General features: G+C 36.4%; 1 protein-coding gene and 1 pseudogene across 6 annotated transcripts in view; both read right to left on the bottom strand.

The window, feature by feature from the left end:
- The window catches only part of LOC142841610 (nascent polypeptide-associated complex subunit alpha pseudogene), a 31,913-nt pseudogene extending 31,268 nt beyond the window's left edge, over positions 1 to 645 (bottom strand).
- A 1,058-nt stretch (positions 646 to 1,703) lies between these two features.
- The window catches only part of Gk (glycerol kinase), an 83,042-nt gene continuing 68,813 nt past the window's right edge, over positions 1,704 to 15,932 (bottom strand). For 4 of the 6 annotated variants that reach the window (XM_075957040.1, XM_075957043.1, XM_075957039.1 and 1 more), the window contains 7 exons: positions 15,482 to 15,578; positions 14,462 to 14,546; positions 13,796 to 13,916; positions 13,544 to 13,687; positions 11,022 to 11,102; positions 5,276 to 5,362; positions 1,704 to 3,522 (listed from right to left, as the gene is read on the bottom strand). In XM_075957040.1, coding sequence (XP_075813155.1) covers positions 3,512 to 3,522; positions 5,276 to 5,362; positions 11,022 to 11,102; positions 13,544 to 13,687; positions 13,796 to 13,916; positions 14,462 to 14,546; positions 15,482 to 15,578 — 626 coding nt within the window. In that variant the 3' untranslated portion in view covers positions 1,704 to 3,511. The remainder of the gene's footprint in view (positions 3,523 to 5,275; positions 5,363 to 11,021; positions 11,103 to 13,543; positions 13,688 to 13,795; positions 13,917 to 14,461; positions 14,547 to 15,481; positions 15,579 to 15,932) is intronic. The other 2 variants (XM_075957044.1, XM_075957042.1) reach the window with 2 other exon arrangements.

Genomic DNA, 15,932 nt, shown 5'->3' with positions numbered 1-15,932 from the left:
TTAGAGTATTTAAGTTAATCGTGTTTAATTAATAAATGTGATTTTATATACAATATATTATGAGTTTACAGGAATGGGTATGCTTAGGATTTGATATGCTGTAGTGATTTGACTTTGCTAACAGGTGAATACACAGACACAATTTTTTTCAATAATGTACAAAAATATTTTATTTTTATTTTTTATTTTTTTTAAAAAAATATTTTATTTTTAATTACATATTTGTGTGTGATGGTACATGGAAGTGCAGATGCCTGTGGATGCCGTAAGAGTGTATAGGATCTCCTAGAGCTGGAGGTGCAGGCAAGTGTGGGCCAGTCACTGTGGATGCTGGGACGTGAACATGGGCCCTCTGCAAGAGCAGTGCACATTTTTAACTACTGTGCCATCTCTCCAGCTCCCAGTCAAGCATAAATTTAAGATTTTTAGAAAGGTATAACCAGATATTTAGTTAACATTTGTATTTACTAAAATAAATCTATAATTATAGCCTGTCTTCCTCAGTTGAAAATGAACATAAGCCACCTATATACAATAATATGTACTTAGGTAAAGTGCTAAGTATTTCTGATTTAAGAAACACAAAAGATACTAAAATACTCTCTTCAATGATATCCTTACCTGTTCATAAGCTTCCTGTTTCATCTTACCCTTTCTTATTTAAAAGAAAAGTGGTACACTCACCCAGCAGGAGTCAGAAACTAGCTTTTCCATTCATTCTAAATGTTTCCATTTGTTTCTAGACAGTGTCCTCATTTTCTTTCAAAGCTACACATTTTCTTGTGACTGTATTATTGTTTACTCAACCAACCTCTCTTCCAGGAGTGTTTTGGTGGTTTAGATACTTTGCAATACAAAATTTACTTGCGGATGAATAATGTAACAGTTAAAAACTACTAAGATTTATTCTATTTAATAATTTGGATTAGAGATTGGTGTGGTGGTGCACTCAAGAGTTTGAAGCAGGAGGACTGATCTGTGTGTGTTCAGGTGACTATTATGTATGTTATAAGACATCTCAAACACACATTCACACACACAGAGAGAAAGAGAGAGGGAGGGAGAGAGACAGAGAAAGACAGAAAAAAAATAAAAGCTACTTAATTTTAATACTCCACAGGAAAAATTTAAAAGGACTTGATATTCTGGGCTGATGGCATATGCCTTTTATCCCAGGAGTAGGAAGAGAGAGGCAGGCAGATCTCTGTAATTCAAGGCCAGCTTGGTATACATAGCAATTTACAGTGCATTCAAGACTATATAGCAAGATCCTGTCTCAAAAAAAAAGGTTTAAAAGATACCAATGCAGAAGCATTAATGCATTGCTTATTTTACGGATCAATTGTAGAACAAAATATTGAGATGTTGGCATTAGTAAGAGAGAACAATGGAGTCAGACCATGCAACTAACCCAGGCAGACAGAAGCTGAGGCAAAAAATAAAATCTATAGATATGTAGGTTTCAGTCAGGTGAGAGTCTACCGATAATGACCACTGGCCTTGAAAATGTGTTTTCTGGAAATGCTGAGGTAGAAACTGTTTAGTCTGTCCTAATAGAATGATGACGGTGTTCATCATTCTAGAAACTACTTCTGCTTTTACTTAGCTCCTCAGTGTGCATGAACAAGTGCTAAAAGGTGCCTTTCGTGTCTGCTGAAACATCTCTGTTAACTGAACTTTCATCTGTAAATAAACAATGCAAATAAGAAATAAGGGGTGAATTTATTTGAAGTAAATTTACTATTAATTATCAATGGGTACAATTTCAAACACTTATAAATCTTACATTTTGTAAAAAAATCAATGTTATCTTAAAATTATTGAACAGAGATTTGCACAATTATTTACAATCAGCTCAACCTGACTTTGTAGAAATAAGCCAGGTCTAAAAGTATCACTGCCGTAATAATTTCACAGTACCTTTCGAGACTTATGCCACTTAGGTGGCAGCCATATCAGCAAAACCGAGAAGACTCAATAATTAGGAACAGCATAATCAGAACAGTAAATATAATCTACCATCAACTTCAAATAAAACTTTTTCTATTAATATATCAATATTTTCCATTCCAAACTGATAAAATAATTAGGCAGCATTATTTTCTTACTACATTATTCCTTTATTACAAAACACATATGTTTTTAAAACCTGATGTTAGGAAATTAAATTAGCGAGTTATAAGAAATAGTTCAAAATATTTGCAAAGTTCCTGATTTCACCGCGAGGCATTTGCAATGACAATTTTTGTCAGTTATGGCATTAAAGAGAGATGGTTCTCTATCGTATCAGAAAACAAGAACATCTTGCTAACATTTGAAAGAGATTATTGGCTTTATTCATACATTCTTTCTATTTAGTTTTGTAAATTTATGACAGTTCCTCAAGAGGGTCCCAAATATGGAAGACATCAATTCAAAGGTAAAATTTTATTTGAACTAGCACTCATGTTTGAGAACAGTATTCACCGTTACACAACACAGTTGCTTTTCCTTCTAGCTGAGATAACTAAATGGTACAGTATAAGAAATATAGTTGAAATCACAATATAGCACATTTTATTTTATTGAAATTGAATATATACTTAATTTCAAATGTATTTTATAAGAAAAAATTCTCCTGGTAAATAATATTCATATCATCGCCCAAAAATGTATACAGCTTGCCCCTCTCCCAAATTTATATACATAGTAGTCCACTTAAGAGCAGCCCTGTTATAACTTACTGCATATAATGTGCTCTTGATTTAGAAATGGGCTACCCTCAGTATACAAAATATATAGGCATGTATGATATACGTACAGAATAAAAAATATAAAAAGGAGAGATGAAAAAAATAACCAGAAAAAGAAAGTGTTCTATTCTGTAAGATTCAGACAGAAATCCATGATAATTAGTGAGACAGTGTAAAACACCCCCAAATTTTTAATTTTGGCAAACACTGTTCAGTAAATGTTCAAGTTATCAGAACAGCAAATCATTATCTAATAGTTCCTTAGACGTTTCCATTGAAATATTCAGTGATGTTGTGGTCTTCTAACATGTAGAAAGGAAGACATTTGATCTGTTAAAAACAAACAAGCAAAAAGCCACTCGTTGTGAAGAAGTTAATAGCAGCCCCTTCCTCAGACGTCTGCCGTGAAGAGGATCAAATCCCGGTTCACTAGCGTCTGAATATACTGGATGACCGATTCCAATGGACAGGATATGAACTCATCCTAGACCTTAGAGGGAATACCACAGGATTACAATGGAGGGCTCAGCCCCAAAGGTAACTGGCCCAACCTTAACTGTCTGTCAACGTTAAACAACAACACTAAATGTTTCTGGAGCATCCTTTCTGCTGCATTTTCTTTATTTCAAGCCATAGGTCTACTTGGAGGATCATGCAGCAGGCGGTTTATGAAAAAAATCAGAGGCTATGAATAACGTCATTACATTATGAGACAGAAATGTCAGGTTTTCTCATTATATAAAAAGCTTGCATCTTGGGAATCCATGAGGTGGTATTATTTATGGGATACCTAAAGGGGGACAAAAACCATAATAGTCAGTAAGACATATATGCATTTCAGGAGTTAATACATGCTATTCAATTATGTGAGCTACTAATTACATACTTTCTATATAACAAATCCGTTATTTCTATATGATGCTTAATAGTTATGGAGCAACAAAAGTAACTGGGCCAGCTCCTTAGCAAATATTACCACTATTGGTAACTAATCTCAGTATATGTCACCAAAGAAGAAGGCTTATAGATGGTGACTATGTACGTTTCAGAAGTCAACTACTTTTGATATTTAATGTATAATTTAGCTTAAAGACACACTACAAGTTTTAGTTTCCATAGAGTTTAGGACTTTTCATGCTATCATAGTATCAAAAGAGAAACAAAACACAACAAAATCAGTGAAGGGTTTCAGCTATGATTCTTTTCCTCATCTTTTCTAGGTCATCATCATATAGCAAAAATACTCAGGATAATAAAACATTTTCTCAAACAGCCTTTATCTTTGCAAAGTTAAATTAAAGTTCTCCAGGCAATGTTTTGACTATTCTGGCAAACATTCCTCAGAAGCAAAAAGAGAAGAAATATCTGCTACTTCTGTTACATGTTTTTGTAGACAGAGCCTTTAGCATATTAGCATCAATACCAAAAATAAGGTATTGTTAATATAGAAATAGGTGATCTGAAAAAATTTATCCTGAGTATGCTTGAATATGAGGAATACAGAAAAGCTTATACAATCTAACTTTAAATTCTCATGCAAATAACTCAGTTTCGCATTACTTAAAATATAATCCAATGTTGTGGTGATAAAAACTTTTGATTCATGCTTCTATATGGCATTAAACTAATGGTGCCAACTTAAAGATATGCTGCTCAGCTTTCCATAGGCATGTGTTCCTTCACATGAAGGAAGCTTAAATTTTATATCTTAAACCAAGGTCAGCCATCACCATATCGAATACAAGAATTAATCTAGCTTTTCCTCTAAATATACAAATTGAAACATAGAAGCATGTTTCAAAATAAGTAATTTCCATTTAAAATATAAACCTGAAGGAAACTTAAAAGAATGGCTACAAGTAGCTTCCAATGTCAATTATGTTTAAATTAATACTGGTGGTACTATACATTTCATAACATTCCTGAACCATTACTTTTATATGAATATTCAGTAGAAACTATTCTGGAAAGAATAGTTCCATTTTATTTCAATCCTAATTTACTTAACTAATAATTTAAAAGACTTCACAAAATGTATTCTTTTAACTAAAGTAAAAGTAACTGAATATCTTTCCCAGTTTTAGAGTTTTACAGAACTCAGCTAACAAGCTCTGACCAAACTTCTTGGAAGAATGGATCGACTAAGACATACTGCAAAGATTTTCAGAAGTCTTGAAAGGTTATGCACATTTTAAAACCAAGACGGTTAATGCCAACCTTACAATTTAACTTTCTTCAGTCATTCTGAAATTCCTTTCAGTTAAAAATTAACATTCGTACTTTTTGCTTTTGCCTACTGCTACAGCTGACAGCATGCAGACCTTCACAGAACTCATCTGATAAAAGCGTTTCAGCAAAGTCACAGGCCTTAATTCTAGCTGTCCGCAAAGATGAATCGATATAACCAATTATGCCTTTAATTGATGTCTGGGTTTTTTTTTTAACATAAGAAGAAAGAAATCCACTAAAAGCTTTCTGCTGAATTACAAACAAACACATTCAAGCTAACTACTAAAAGTGGTCTAATTGAAAGAGTAACTAACCTGAGATGTACCTTGCTCCGATTAACATTACCATGCTACTCACTATAAAAAAGCCCAAAGGCAGACTACAGAAGATACTAGGGTCACCTGTGGTCATCCAAGTAGAAGGGGATTCCAGCCAAGCAAACCAAAAGAGAGACACATAATTACAATATTGATGTTAAGAATCACATGAGAGCAAAACAAGTTATAAAAATAGCATATTCATAAAAGCTGGCAAAGAGTTACTACTTCAAATCAAAAATATAATCAATATCGAGGCTTATGAAAGTTAATGAACAATACAGATAGCATGCCACAAGTAGCCAAGAATGTAACACATATAGCCAACATCAGCTTTCCACTGGCAAAGCCAAAGAGAGCTTTTTGGGAGGCTGTTGGTTTGTGCTTTCTAGATTCTTCTCCCAATTACAGTAACTGAGCAGTACAATTCACCCAAGTGCATTAGAAAGGTTTCATTAGTCTACTTTAGATGAGTTCAAAACTCTTTTTATAAATAAGTTGGACTGAATTCGTCCTTTGACAATCCCATATATACATATGTGAAGTGCATTTTGAATTCGTCCTTTGACAATCCCATATATACATATGTGAAGTGCATTTTGAATTCGTCCTTTGACAATCCCATATATACATATGTGAAGTGCATTTTGATCACTCTAAGCTCTCACCCTCTCTAATCTCCATCCTGCCCTTAGGAGCACTCCCGCACTTCTGTAAGTACCTTTCCCACACCGAGGTCTTTTATGTTTTAAACACTGATTTGGTCTCGTGTCAAAATAGATTTTGGTGTATAATGAAGTCAATCTGGAGCACTGGTGTATAATGAAGTCAATCTGGAGCACTGGTGTATAATGAAGTCAATCTGGAGCACTGGTGTATAATGAAGTCAATCTGGAGCACTGGTGTATAATGAAGTCAATCTGGAGCACTGGTGTATAATGAAGTCAATCTGGAGCACTGGTGTATAATGAAGTCAATCTGGAGCACTGGTGTATAATGAAGTCAATCTGGAGCACTGGTGTATAATGAAGTCAATCTGGAGCACTGCTGAAGCTAAATGGTCTAATGTAACGAAATTCTACTATGGAGAACAGGATTGTGTTTGTGATCCAAGTTCTCCTTAAATTTAAAAATCTTGTGCCCAGGAGTTGGCAAAATGGTTCAGTGGGGAGGGGGAAAGTGCTTTCTGTGCAAACCTGGCAACCACACCTGGATTCCCAGTACCCCTCTAAAGGTGGAAGGAAAAACATCAACCTCACAAAGGAGTCCTCTGACCTATACATACATGTGTGCACCGCACACTCCTCTACACACAAGGAATCGAAACTATTTAGCAGATTTTGGGTTGTTAAAGACTAAACCTAGGGCTTTTAAGCTACGCTTCCAGACCCCCAGAACATAAGGAAATTCCCCAGAGTTATGAGAGTACAGCTATAATACAGGGCATCTTTCCAATCTGCCAGGTAGGGATTCCCCCGAGCACAGTTTATGTAATGTAGTCTTAAGATTGTTGTTTCTATTTTGGAAGAGGGCTTTCTTCCTCTCATCGCGTATTTCTTTTCCCTTAGAAACTGCAGTTTCAGGAGAGGTCAATAAGCTATTTTGCTTATTCGGTCACTGTCTGTTAGGTTTTCAAATGCCAAGCAAATGTTTTTATTTCCATATTTGTAAAGACCATATTTTCGTTTGATTTTAGAAAAGAAAATATCTGGTTCTCTTAAAGAAGGCCATCAGCTGTAACTTACAATAACTTGATTTTTTTCTGATGTCCCTACAATGAGTTCTGATATGAAAAGGTCTCAGGACTGTGGCTAGGGATATAGGATACTCGCCCAGCATACACAAAGCTCAAAATGTTCAATTTCCAGCACCACAAAAATGAGGTGGTAGAGTGGGAGGCATACGTTCCAGAAGTCCACGGTCATCCATGAACTACATGAACTACACAGTGAATCTGAGGCTAACTTGTACTACTTGAGACACTGCTTCAAAAAGAAGAAGAAAAGAACAACAACAAGATCTGTGGAGCTCCTCTCAATTTAGGCGGTACCCATTTGATGAAGATATTTCTTCTCCAGTGGGATAACCACACATATATGTTACATAGGTATTCATATTTATATATAATAAATTCATATTTTATGTACTTATACCTATACAATATATTCAAACTAATTTGAACTATTTTCCAAGTGTTTCATGTGTTGTAAGTCCAAAGCAAAGTCATTTTAACAGACTTGCTCTAAAACTACCAAAATCCTGAGCTGGGCATGGTGGCTCACACCTATAATCCCACCCATTTGGAAGCTGAGGCAGGAGGATCATAAGTCTGAGTCCATTCTGGGCTACTCAGTAAGATACTGCTGGGTGTGGTGGTGCATGTCTTTAATCCCAACACTCGGAGACAGAGGCAGGCAGATCTCTGTGAGTTTGAGGTCACCCTGGTCTATGTTTCATTACTATTATCTAAAATTTTAAAAATAAAGCCTGGCAGTGGTGTCACAAACCTTTAATCCCAGCACATGAGAAGCAGAGGCAAAGACAGGCAGATCTATGTGAGTTAAAGGCTAGCCTGGTCTACAGAGCAAGTTACAGGACAGGCTTCAAGCTAAAGAGAAACCTTGTCTTGAAAATTTTTAAAAAATTTAAAAATTATGTCCTAATGTTATCTATAATATTAGTATATCGATATAAATGATCATGTTATTAATATTATTAGTTATACAATAATCATATTTAATATATTTTAATTGTTTATATTTCATTCAAACATGTTTATAAACAAAAAAATTTGGTTGCTTCAGCAATGATAACCTCTTTTGTAAATTACTGATATAATATTTTTCCCATAAGTTAAATTGAAGACAGCTTTATTAGGTTAGGGTTCTATCTGTACTGCTATTATCATATAGTTTATACAGAATACAAGCTGCTATTATATATTTTATATTGTTTAAAGGAATACATTTAGCAAAACCTTAAATATGATTCTGAGATAATTGTACAGCTTAGAGGTACTCCTAGACACCGCACATTTCAATGTTTTCATAAAACAACTAAAATATTTTGAATCATTGGTATAACTACAACAAAAATCAAATTAAGAGCTGGGTCTGGTGGTGCAGACTTAATCTTGGAATATGGGTCAGGACAATCAGTGATTTGAAGGACTGGCTGGCCTCCAGCAGGAGTTCAAGGGCCTCCTGAATGAAATCCTGAAATGAAGTCCTCTCTCAAGATATAAAGTAAAAATATGGCAGACAGAATGGAATCCATTACTCTGTAAGTTATTTTTTTAAAGAATGAATAAAAATATATAAAAAGAAAAAAAGGAGAGCTGAGATATGGCATTCGCCAATGTGTATGCCCTGGGTTCAATCTGATCCTAGAGAAGATAAATAAGGAGAACCCAAAGAAAAACATATAGGCATCCTCCTGAATATTAACCTTCAGCAAGCGATGAAAGGAGACAGAGACAGAGACCCAAATTGGAGCACAGGACTGAAATCTCAAGGTCCAAATCAGGAGCAGAAAGAGAGAGAGCACGAGCATGGAACTCAGGACCGCGAGGGGTGCACCCACACACTGAGACAATGGGGATGTTCTATTGGGAACTCACCAAGGCCAGCTGGCCTGGGTCTGGAAAAGCCTGGGATAAAACCGGACTCTCTGAACATAGCGGACAATGAGGACTACTGAGAACTCAAGAACAATGGCAATGGGTTTCTGATCCTACTGCACGCACTGGCTTTGTGGGAGCCTAGGCAGTTTGGATGCTCAACTTACTAGACCTGGATGGAGGTGGGGGTTCCTTGGACTTCCCACAGGACAGGGAACCCTGATTGCTTTTCGGGCTGGGGGGAGACTTAATTGGGGGAGGGGGAGGGAAATGGGAGGCGGTGGCGGGGAAGAGACAGAAATCTTTAATAAATAAATAAATTAAAAAAAAAAAGAAAAATAATTGAAACTTGACAAATGAAATACGCTTACTATTGATGCTGGCAGCACAAAATAAAGAGATGTGAAAATTTAAGGCTGGGCATAATGGTATATATCTGTAATCCCAACAGACATGGGGACAACAAGATCCCAGGTTCAAGCTTCTACACAGTAAGTTCAGAGCCGGCTTGGGCTATATGAGACTACATACAAAGAAGGAATGAAAAATTAAACTAAAAATATTTCTTTTTTTTAAAAATATTTATTTATTATGTATACAATGTTGTGTCTGTGTGTATGCCTGCTGGCCAGAAGAGGGCACCAGACCTCATTACAGATGGTTGTGAGCCACCATGTGGTTGCTGGGAATTGAACTCAGGACCTTTGGAAGAGCAGGCACTGCTCTTAACCTCTGAGCCATCTCTCCAGCCCCTAAAAATATTTCTTTAAAAAATCAAATTTTGTTTTCTTTTTTCATTTTTTCAAGTATTGAAAATTCATTGACAATAAGGAACATAAATGAAAAATGATCCGTTGCTTTTGTGGAAATATTGAAGTTAATATTATATTTTTAACAGGTAGTAAAGAAAAATGTGTCTACAAGCTGTAGAGAAGGAAAGAGGAAGCCAGGATGGTTGTATCATTAACAAAAATTCAACTAGTCCAAAAAATCATACACCCAGCTTTGCATAGCGTTGACTTAGGGGACTAAGCAAAGTAATCAGAGTCCACATTTGTTCTGGCTGACATAGCAACCAGGAGGGTGTTAAAGAGTAGTGTTTCTGAAATGTAACTGTCAAGGGTCTCAAAATTGCAGTCTTAGCAAAAATGAGTTAATCCATCATCTTAGAAAGGCAAGATGAGCGTGAGCCTGTGGTATGCATGAGACTTAACAAACAAATATTTAACAAAAATAGAAAGGAAAAAAAAGAGGCCCAGTCTCAAAACCAAAAGCATATTAAATTTGATTAAGAGGAGAAGGGAACAATTTTAATAAGGAACATCTAGGGCTAAAACATACAGATCACAGTGAATTAGAAGTGTCTCCTAAAAGCCACAAGTGCTAAAACTGGTTCTATACTCACTGTAAGCTGGGAAGCCAAATAATACTTCATTTATGAACTCTTCCCTAATAAAGTATGCCATTCGTTTTACTCCATATCTTGACTAGATAAGGACTGTAATCCTGAGTCAAAGGCAGCCTAGAGCTATTTAAACTGTTTACTAAACCTGAATACGTTCTTGCCTAAGTGATTTGAAAAATAAAAATGTTCTTTATTTTGTGCTAATAGCATCTCAATTACAAAACTTCCAACTTGCTATATTTAGTTTACTTCCTCTTGCTGAGTTCATAGGAATTCACACTTCAAAATGGTTTACTCAACTTGAATACTTTGGTTAAGTGTCTAGGACTGAATATACTTCTCTGTTGCTTCAGGTGATAACAAAAGCCTCCCAAAAAGGTACATGTGATCAGGGAGAGGGAAAATAAAAGAGTCTAGTTGATTTTTTTTCATTAAGGAAGGAACCAGAAGTAATAATTTTACTTTTGGAAAATTCGGTTATTCATTGACATGCCGGGCAGAAATCAACAGGCTCCAGTGAGGTGCACATAGTAACCTGTAGTTTCCATCTTTGTTTCAAATGTGAGGAATACTAGATATACTAGATATAGGATAACCCTTTTCTTCAGAGTGCCCTGGCTTAGTACAAGCATCCAGATACTTAAATAAATTAACACACTAAGAAAAAATATCAATAATAAAATAAAAACTGTCAATAACAGCCAATAAAGACATTTTACCACTTTCTGGAGACTGAGTTGTAACCCAACCAATGGACTTCATCACAGCTTTCTTCCAGGTGGAGTAACGGATTTCACTTTCTAGAATTAAAATCAGAGGAAACATGCATGAGATGTAGTTTGTGGAGGTGGTCAAAGTTGAACACTTAAGGTTTACTCAGCGGTCCTAATAGCTCATGTTCGACCACAGTGACTCTTTACTGGACGGCAGACTTGGTAATTCACACCTGGTGGTGACTGGCAGTGAGCTCATGAGATGCCTAGAGGCCAGAGGAAGGATGTGTGAAGGCAGTTTAGCAGGAGGCCAAGGGAGATGGGGAGGCAGGCTATCTGCTGTGAAGACAAACTAGTCACAAGAAAGTCGGGGTGATCTGAAAAGGAAAATCCTATTGATTTGCTTTTTCTTCTTTTGGGGGGTGGTTGACATGGAGAGAGAGGTAAAGTACGATGTGGACAAATCAGATTTGATTTTGGTCCAGTTGAAGGAATTAGCAAATACTGATTGCTCACAAGATTCAAATCATAACTACCCCATCCCTAGCATCTTAAGGTAGAATTTTAAAAGTGAAAATATAAAAAGTCCACGAAAATGAACAATGATGCTGCCCTCCTGCATAGGACTAGTTAACGGAGTATATTTCCCTTCTCACTTTGTTTAGTTTTCCCCGAGACCATGTTGTCCTTGCTGGCCTACGATCTGCCTGCCTCTGTCTCCTGAGCACTGGGATTATATTTGTATTCTACATGCTAATATCCAATTAAACCAGCACTGTTTTTGAATGTTTTTTTTCCATTGTATATTTATGTCCTCTTTGTCAATAGGTGTGTGGATTTATGTCTGGGTCTTTGATTCCATTCCATTGATTAACCTGTCTGTTTTTATGCTAAGACCATGCAGATTTTATTACTATAGCTCTATAGTAGAGCTTGAAATCAGGGATAGTGGATACCTCTAGAAGTTCTTTTATAGTACAGGACTGTTTTAACTATCCTCTTTTGTTTTTTGATATGAAGTTGAGTATTGTTCTTTCAAGGTCTGTAAAGAATTGTGTTGGAATTTAGAGGGGATTGCTTTTAGTCTGTATAGATTGCTTCGGGTAAGATGGTCATTTTTTTCTGTGTTAATTCTACCAATCCATGAGCATGAAAGATCTCTCCATCTTCTGAAATCTTCTCCAATTTCTTTCTTCAAAGAGTTGAAGTTCTTGTCATACAGATCTTTCATTTGCTTGGTTGGAGTTACCTCAAGATATTTTCTATTATTTGTGGCTATTGTGATGGATGTTGTTTCCCTGATTTCGTTCTCAGCCCATTTGTCATTTTGTATAAAGGATGGCTACTGATTTTTTGAGTTAAGGTGTTTGTCAGCTTTAGGAGTTCCCTGTAGAATTTTGGGGGTTGCCTTTGTATACTATTATATCATCACCTAATAGTAATACTTTGCCTTCTTCCTTTCCAATTTGTATCCATTTGATCTCCTTTGGTTGTCTTATGGCACTAGCTGGAACTACAAGTACTATATTGAATAGATATGTAGAGAGTGAACAGTCTTGTCTTATTCCTGATTTTAGCGGAATCACTTTGAGTTTCTCTCCATTTAATTTGATGTTGGTTGTGGGCTTGCTGTAAATTGCCTTTATTATATTTAGGTATGTCCCTTGTATCGCTGACCTCTCCAAGACTTTTATCATGAAGGGATGTTGGATTATGTCGAAGACTTTTTCAGCATCTAATGAAATGATCATTTTTTTCTTTCAGATTGTTTATATGATGAAATACACTGACAGATTTTCTAGTGTTGAACCATCCATGCATCTCTGGGATGAAGCCTACATGATCATGCTTGATGATCTTTTTGATGTGTTCTTAGATTTGGTTTGTGAGTATTTTATTGAGTGTTTTTGCATTACTGTTCATTAGGGAAACTAGTCTGTAAATCTCTTTCTTTGCTGAACCTGTGTGGGGTTTGGGTATCAGGATGACTGTGGCCTTATAAAATGAATTTGGCAATGTTCCTTCTGTTTCTATGTTGTGGAATAATTTGAAGAGAACTGATAGCTCTTCTTGGGGAATCCTACAATCCTTCTTTGGACTGTAGGAATCAGAGAGATCAAGACACCAGAGGAACATAGCCCACAAAATCAACTAACCAGGGCTCACGGGGTCTCATAGAGAGTCTACCAACAATCAGGAACCCTGCATTGGTCCGACCTACATTCTCTGCATATATGTTACAGTGTGCAGCTTGATGTTATTGTGGGACTCTTAATAGTGGGATGGGGATTGTCTCTGACTCTTTTGCCTCCTCTTGGGACCCTCTTCCTCCTACTGGGTTGCCTCATCCAACCTTAATATGAAGGGATGTGCCTAGTTTTCTTATGACTTGACATGCCATGCTTGGTTGATATCCTTGGGAGGCCTGCCCTTTCTGAAGGGAAAGGAGGTGTGATGGATCCGGGAGAGGAAATGGGTAGGGGAACTAGAATTATTTTTTTTTTTAAAGTTTTATTCTTTAACTATACCTTCAGCATTGATCTGAGGTTCAAAGCGCTCCATTGTTACAGCTGACAAATCCTCAGGTTCAAGACTCCAAACACCAACACCCTCTGCAGCTCCAGCTGCCATGGCAGCTCCTAAAGCAGTCGTTTCGGGCATGGATGGTTTCACTGAGAGGAGAAAGCTATGTCAAGAATTTTGTAGTTATACATGCCTGAAGGATCAGTTCTTCCCAACGTTATTACTTCTGGGGTTTAAAGGAGTGAAGGATTACTAACCTACTGGAATATACAGAATGTCTGCTTGTAGCTGCATAAGAATTTTATTGCTGGTCATTCCTCCATCTACCTGCAAATGACTGAGTGGAATTCCACAGTCGCGGTTCATGGCATCCAAAATCTTAAAGAAACCAATGCAATTAGCATGATGAGACTACTTCACAGTAATATGTCTAAAAACGGCAACCCCTCACACACAAACCTGGGAGTATTTCTCAAAGCCAGCAAGAATGAAACTGAGACACTGTATTCTGTTCTTCCAAACCCTCCTCGATCTGGTTGCAACCAACCTTTTCTGGCATCATGCTTCCTTACCCACCCTCCTATTCAGTGAGCTAAGCATTCGATTTGGCATCTTCGTCTCCTGTGCTGATGTCTACATTTGTGTTCTTTCGTTTGCCTAATATGTACTGCTTACTCTACTACCTAGTCTTCTCTCCAACATAAGATGCCCATTTGGTAGTGACAAGGGTATTTATAAGATAATGAGACTTGGCAGAGGAGAGAGGGCACACTGTATTTAGAGTACTGTTTATGTAGGCTTCAGTTTTCAATTGGGAACACTTTAAGTACTTAATAAATTTAAGGCATAAATATATAATGAGTATTTAATTTAAGGGTGATAAAAAGGATCAAGCATAAGAAAAATAGGCTTATATTCATTACCTCTCGGGTTTGGAAACAAACGGCTTCTAATGCAGCAAAAGCAATATGACATTTATTGGTGAACTGAGTGAGTCCACAGATGATCCTAAAATACACACAAAAGATTTTCAGACTAGAAGGATATAAATAAATCAATGATTCTTTTTTTCTTCCCCAGCTTCTGGCTTACAGTCCTTTTGCCCTGTCTCTTTTTCCATGGCCCCTCCCTCTTTGGGGAGGGGGTGTAGCTGTCCCATTTATAACTGAGCACTTAATTGACGCTTCTTTTCTGTATTAACCACCTCTTCCCTGATGAGGACTGAGAGATGCACTAATCTATGGGTATAGAGACAATGACTTGAAGGAATGCTCTGTCACTTGATTGATCTTATGTCCCAATAATGTAAAGAGTGAACTCAATAGACAGAAACGTAGGCAGTTAAGAAAATTGAATATATTCACTGAGTAGTTCAGAATGTCCTTATAGTCCGTAACCCTATATCCACAGGTGGCAATAGCTGTGATCTAACAGAACAGATGATATTAACATAAAATCAAATCACATTCATTTAGACGATAGTGCGCTTGCCTACAATGTACAGGTAAAAGTAGAAAAATATTAGTTACTAATTTAGTAAACAACCAAGACCTTTCAATACATATTGTTAGCCCTATTCTTTCAGTATTGCCATTAATTTTTATTAGCATATATTAGTTAAACCTAATGAGATTCATTATATTTTCATATATCTACATAGTGCTTTTTTGAACATATTCAATCCATTATTCTCTTACTCTTAATAATCCCCTTTCTCTACTTTCATGTCTTTTATTATCATTTACTTTTCAATTAATACATAATAACTGTGCATATTAATGAAGTGTTGTTAGAGGTTTGGAGACATGTATATATAATGTGCAATGAGGCAAGCCTAGCACTCCATGCATTTATCTTATCTTTGTAATAGGAACATTCAATAGCCTCTTTTCTAGCCATTTTAAAATATGTAGCAAATTACTTGTAACTATAGACATACTTACCCTCTTGCACTGGGCTCCCAATAAGGTGCATATAACCCTGAAAATGCTGGAACAAAGTAGCACCCATAAGAAGTACCTACTTCTTTAGCAAGTTTTTCTAGTATTAAAAAGGAAAAAGAAAGGCAAAAAGAAAATCAAATCAGTATCTTGCTTTGTTAAATAAACATATATACTTTCAAATTTACATCAGGATCTTTCATTTCTAGTTCATTAGTAGTAATGTGTTGATGGGGGATTCCCCTCTGTATGCTGTGAATACCATTGGTTAATAAACTGGCTTGGCCTGATAGAACAGAACAGAGCTAGGTTGGGAAAACTAAACTGAATGCTGGGAGAAGGAAGGTGACGTTAGGAGAAGGGGAAGCCATGCATCCCCACCCGAGATAGACGCTTGAACTTTACCCAGTAAACCATAGCCTCGCAGCAATATATGATTACTAGAAATGGGTTA

This window comes from Microtus pennsylvanicus, chromosome X, assembly GCF_037038515.1.
Source record: "Microtus pennsylvanicus isolate mMicPen1 chromosome X, mMicPen1.hap1, whole genome shotgun sequence".
Taxonomy (NCBI): domain Eukaryota; kingdom Metazoa; phylum Chordata; class Mammalia; order Rodentia; family Cricetidae; genus Microtus; species Microtus pennsylvanicus.
Note: the sequence above shows the minus strand (reverse complement) of the source record. Positions and strands in the feature narration are given on the sequence as shown.